Source organism: Cryptotermes secundus, unplaced genomic scaffold, assembly GCF_002891405.2.
Source record: "Cryptotermes secundus unplaced genomic scaffold, Csec_1.0 scaffold2567, whole genome shotgun sequence".
Classification (NCBI taxonomy): Eukaryota; Metazoa; Arthropoda; class Insecta; order Blattodea; family Kalotermitidae; genus Cryptotermes; species Cryptotermes secundus.
Window position 1 is genome coordinate 104,043 of NW_019733904.1, and position 6,240 is coordinate 110,282.

Sequence of the window (6,240 nt, forward strand, 5' to 3'; positions counted from 1 at the left end):
GAAGAACAATTTATATTTTAAATTTAATTTTAAAAAAATCTTTACACGCGTGGAATGCGTGACATCATATGATGTCGTTCTTAAATTTGTCCTTACTTTTAACGTCATATGACGTCCCTAGATTACATTAGATCATGCAGGAAGGAAGGCTGTCTCCTTATAAAGGTGGTGACCAAAAATCATATAAATAGAACAACAATTTATATTTTTAATATAATATTAAAAAAAACCTTACACGCGTGGAATCCGCGACATCATATGATGACGTTCGGCCAGCTGCCCTTACTTTTAACGACATCATATGATGACGTTCGTCCGATAAAGGTTAAACTAATACAGTAATAGGTAACCATATATTTTCATAGCTCATGCCCCTTGCCCCTACTGTCTGATATCTTTTTGAATCTTGGACCAGTAGTTTTGTTTTGCAGGTCAAGATCTCGTTCTCCATCAGAGAATAAAGCGCGATTACCAGACGAACTCAAGAAACACCTAGAGTTTGATCTAATTGACACAGATGGCATGAGTGAAGCACAACTTAGGGAGATTCCTTACAAAGTAATTGAAACAAATGCAAAGACTATGCGTGTTAAGATGTCCCCAAACAGCAAACAAAGTCAGCATTCTCCTAGGAGAACTAAAAGGTATGGCTACATGTTGCTTTTAGACACTGAAAATATTTACTAAATAATTTGCTAGTGTCAGTACTAACAGAGAACTTCTTGAGCAGTTGAATAATTTTAAACTGTGTGAAAGTTAAGGTTTTTATGACAGTGACTAGCAAGATTATTGTTTTCTGGAATGTGCCATGTAGTTTGGTAGATGTTTACCAGGTTATTGTTTGGTCTCTAAGCCTCTCGAGGAAGGACATAGAATAAAGTAAGCTGGCTTTTTTGAGTTTGAAGTTTTCAGTGAGTTTCTTCAGTATCCAATCAGTTTGTTTATTTTCATCTTATTTAACCATACTGTCAATAGCTTAGACTATTTGGCATCACATGATGGGTTGATTAGTGAATAATGAATTGGAAAGAAAGTGGTCATGGCCTAGTTTGAGGTGATAACTCAACATTTGCATTAGGGATTGAGGATAATCATGAAGAATCTTGGTCAGGATGATCAGTCTCCAGGCTGAGATTTTCATCTGTGAAATCTCGGAACTGACTTGTCCAATTGGACTTATGTAACAGTTTATGCATATAAATAAATTATGAATTATGAAATGAAGCATAAGTCTCACCCATTCTACAGCGATGTTCAGTTAATGGCCATTCGGGTATCTTGACTTTTCTAAAGCTATTGAAACTAGTAAACTACTACCACTATTGTGGACATAGAATTTAGACAATTTTGCTAGATTTGAAGAAACACGGATTCACTTTTCTTACAATGTTTCACCGTCTTAGCATGCATATCTCAAGAAAGAATATTGTGTCAACTACAGCACCCACATATAGTTGGCATGACATTACCTGCCAGCAATTTTGGTTTACTGTCCATCCTAACTCACTGGTATAGTAATTATTTATACACTGTTCTTCTCTCGAGTTATGAATAGTGTATGTAGAATTTCTGTATGTAGGAGTAATTGAAAGCAGTTGTCATTCTGACGATGGTGTATGGTAGTGGAATGTAGGTTTTGAAAAAGAGAATTCTACAAAGTATGGAATTGAAAGAAGTGAGGTTACATGAGTCAGTTAAAATATAAAATCAAGACATTAGGTCAGGATTGCGAATGTACAAATTATCTTAGAAAATACTTACAATATTTGGATGGAATTGAAAATTGTAGATTGCCAAAATGCACCCTGCACTATAAACCAATTAGGAGAAGGGGCATGGAAAGATTTAGGAAGAGATGGGAAGTCAGGTGAGCCAGAACAGACACGAAGGCCTGTATCTTGAAGTTGACACTGCTGTTAATGATGATAATGGCAGAACCCACTAATTTCCCTGTTGTCAATCTGATTTTAACCTCGGTGAGGGCAGTCTAGATACTGAGCAGCAGCATCAGAACTAATACCCTAACAGGCTGACCATACAGCAGTTACAGAGATTTGTCCCTCATAACATTCAAATGGAAGAACAACCCTTACCAGAATAAAAATGGATTTGAAATATATCTTGATTGAATTTTGGCATTCATGTTCTTGCTGCCTGTTATCAGAATGTTTCTATGACACTGGCGCACTGCTCATTCACTTTTCCCCTAAGCCACAATTTTTCTTCTTGGGTCCTGTGAATGTTATAGCAGAAACATTTGAACCCATGTATATGATCATTCACTTATTTCAAAATTTCCCTATCTAAATCCTAACACTTGTTATATATCTCATAAAGCTGTGTAATTAAATGCGAATACCACCTGCCTTTTGCTATAGCAAAAAGTTTTGATGGCACATTGAAGCAGTGTTTCCTAATAAGTGGAAATTAATTCTCTCTTGGCTGGGACATGTAATTTCTTAAGTAAGATATTTTAATGATTAACATGATATTACAATAGGCTTGTACATGATTGTAATGCATTTCTTTGAATAAGAGAAGCATTGTATCCAGTATGGTGGGAGTACAGTTCTTTAGCAAAATTATTGGTGGAACATATGACTGGGAATCACTAAGCTAAAATACAAAACATTTCTTTAAACAGAAGAATGACTGAATCGTTTAAAACAAATATTAATCAAAAAGTGAAATAAAGAAAGTACACAAAAAGTGAAATAAATTGCCAAAATCTAACACTAGCATATAAGCAGAGTATGAGATAACCTCACGAGACTGGGATAGTGAGTTAAAAGTATTCATTGACATAATGTTTGAATAAAATTAATAGTGTTCTCTTCTTCAGCTGCTCCACTCAGGAAGAGAGATGCCCACCTCCCAGCAGTGGAGACAGCCCACCTCCCCCATACTCACCACCACAGGCCCCTCCTACAGGAACTGAGGTTCCTGGAACTCTCAAGTCGAGCTCCATGGCTAACCTAGGTGAGACTGAACATCAGTCTCCAAACAACGGTACTGACAATAGCACCACAGTAACTGACATCAATAAGAATTCAAGCTCCAGCCCTGCCAGTCATAGTCCTGCTGGGTCCTTGAGGAGTAGGAACAACAATAACAACAATAATCACCTTCCAAGGTATGAGGAAGAAGCCTCTCCATCCCCCCCTCCGCCACCTGGTTTCTTTATATGATAATTAGCAAAATATGAATACTTATAAATACAGAGTCCTGAATTAAAGAGAATAGTATTCTTTGTAAAATATCAGAATCTGGTATTATGCCAACTGGTTATCATAAACAGATAATAAGCATGTGCCACAACAGTCTGAACTTGGAACTTAAAATTAGGCAAAAAACTTCAAATTCATTGAATTTATCAAAACATGTTATTTCAACTTCCATGATTCATTAAGTTCATAAGATGCACTTCTTATACAGCATTTCTGGTACATACTTCTGAGAAGTTATAATATCAGTAAGTTATTGAAATTATATGGAATGGTTGAAGCATTGGTTCAGTTACTGGGAATGGAAGTGAAACTTTTATCTTTTGAGTAACTGCTGAAAGCAGGTTTGTCTAATGGGTGAACCAAAATATTGAACAAATATGGTTCTGTATCTGAATATTGCCTTCTGTTATCACAAAACTTGCAAAGCATTGTAAGTGATTGTACATTTGAAGTTTGCAGTATTATATTCACTGTTGGCATGTATATGTAAATATTATCTGTATTTATAACATAAAATTAATTTTTCTTCCATCCAGAATGGTGAAAACAAACCAGACCTTGAACATAATGTCACTTCCTCTTGTGATGCCATCATATGAAAGCACATCTGTCATTTGTGTCATGTATAAATGGCCACAATTTGTTGAGCTTTTCACATAATACGAGGTCTATGCAGAAAGTAACCCCCAAGCAGCTGTTAACAAGCTACTTCTAAACGTAGTCATTGCTGGAATTGAATCACTTGCCATATTGTGGAGTAAGTTTTTGTATGCCTACATCAAAGAAGTCTGCCACATGTGAGCCGAGCAATGTTTTGACACTTTCCATCATCTCTTTATTATTGTTGAAATGCTGTGGTAGCAACCAGATCTTCAGGTAGGTAAACAGGTGGTAGTCACTTGGAGTGAGCTCAGTGCTGGAAGGAGGGTCATCAAACAAGTTCCAGTTGAAGTGCTCCAGCAATGGTCGCGTGATAGCCACTGTATGTGGACACACATCATCATGGAGGAGCACTACACCTTATGTCAGCATTCCATGTTTTGTTATTGTGGTCCCTTGCTGCATTAATTCCACCATTAGCAATCCTTTCCTGTCGTAGAAAACAGTCGCTATCAGCTTTGTGGCAGAAAACGTTTGTTTAAATCTTTTCAGTTTGTTTGGTGAAAGTGTATGCATCCACTGCTTTGACTGCACTTTGGTTTCAGCATTCACAAATCAAACCCAGGTCTCATCACCTGTTACTCGTACGATATGATTGAGAAATTTGTTACTATCTTTGGTATAACTCTAAAAAAGTCAAAGCCAAAATCATTCTCTGCATTTTGTGCGCACTCACAAGCATTTTTGAACCCATCTTGTGCTAAACTTGTGATAATCTCGCAGAGGAGAGTGCGTGAAATATGTGAACATTCACACTAGAGTTCTGAAATTGTGAAGCGCCATCTTTAGTAAATTTTTTGGTCAACACTTTGAATAATATCATCACTCAGAACAGGTGGCTGGCCGACCACTTCGCTCTTCATTATGAACATTTGTTTGCCCATCTTTCAACACTCTACACCATTGTCTTAGAGTTCCTTCACTCCTTACATTTTGTATGTAAACCACACATAATTTTACAATGGATTTCAGCAGCACTCATGCTTTTAGCATGAAGAAAGTGAATAACATTGCAACTTTCATAGCTGACGGGATTATCAATCGCAGGACACATCATAATTCACTCTGTAGAGACGAAAGAAACATTAGGTGACATGTTATATGATGGTTTACAATGAAATGTGTCATGAACTTACTTCCACTTTTACATTAGTTGCCTAAAGTAAACAGATGTTACTTTCGAACAGCCCTCATACCTCTTGCATGATGGCATCACTTATAGCTGTACATGTCCTGCTGTGTTGCTGTATTATTTTATTTGTTAATGGTGCTCAAACTGCATACTTTACCACTCTTTATAGTACTGTATGTTTCATAATAAAATATTTAAATAAGATGGTTGGGGGGGGGAAATGATTTTTATGCTTATAAGTAATATTCCTCTCAGTCATCAGTATATTTTCTGTATTACTGAGATAAGATTGTATGGTATTACGGGATTCATATCTGCAGCAAATTAATAATATTTTGCTAGGTATGGTGTTTCTGTTGAAAGCGATTATGCTCGTTGGAGTTATTGTAAAACAGTTGTTTTGTTAGTCATGATATTTCTTGTAAAGTACTGTATAATTAATTTGTAGCTTTTGTTATATCATATTTAAATAGTGCTTAATATATAGAGCCTTGTGCATGGTAGTGAATTTTATTTTGTTGCTGAGCATAACCTGTTTATACCTACATTAATGAATTATTTGTATTTTTAATGTCAAATGTAAATCTGAAAAAGTTTGGGTTTGAAACTGATTATGATAGACTTGAGGTTATCATGGTAGTGAATATTAAGTTTTAAAATCCTGGGATGTGGTGCTGTATACTTTGGTAGATAGGTACGTACGTAGGCTGAAAAGTAATGCATAGATGCTTGTAGAGCATGAACGAAATGACCTTCAGAAGCGTGCCAGGTGGCATGTGGAAGTAACATTCCCCCTCAGTACGCATGCGCAGGTTTGAGGTCGTTATGTTCATCCAGTGTATTTCAAGAAGCGGAAGTATGGAGACGTGTTCTAGTGCTATGTCAACGCGAGTTAAACAGCATGCTGTTATTGAATTTTTAACTACTGAAAAGTGACTCCTACTGAGATTCATCATCGTTCAAAGGCTGTTTATGGTGACGATGCTGTTGATAGGTCTACTGTAAATCGATGGGTAATAAAATTTCGTGGTTGCGAGCCTGGAAAATCCATAATTGTTGATGAAACACGCAGCGGACATCCGATCACTGCCACAGACATTAATCATCGCAAACTCGTCGACGATTTGATTCAAAATGACCGGCGAATCACTCAAAAGCATATCACAAACCATATTTGAATATCCAAGGAACGTGTGGGCTTCATTATTGAACAATTGGGAT

General features: G+C 36.6%; 1 protein-coding gene across 1 annotated transcript in view; it reads left to right on the top strand.

The window, feature by feature from the left end:
* LOC111868376 (band 4.1-like protein 4) overlaps window positions 1-3,133 on the top strand; it is a gene marked incomplete at both ends in the record, with an annotated part of 103,023 nt that extends 99,890 nt beyond the window's left edge. The window contains 2 exon segments of the mRNA XM_023858964.2: window positions 432-644; window positions 2,843-3,133. Of these exon segments, the coding sequence (XP_023714732.2) occupies window positions 432-644; window positions 2,843-3,133 (504 nt within the window).
* Between the last annotated feature and the right edge of the window lie 3,107 nt (window positions 3,134-6,240).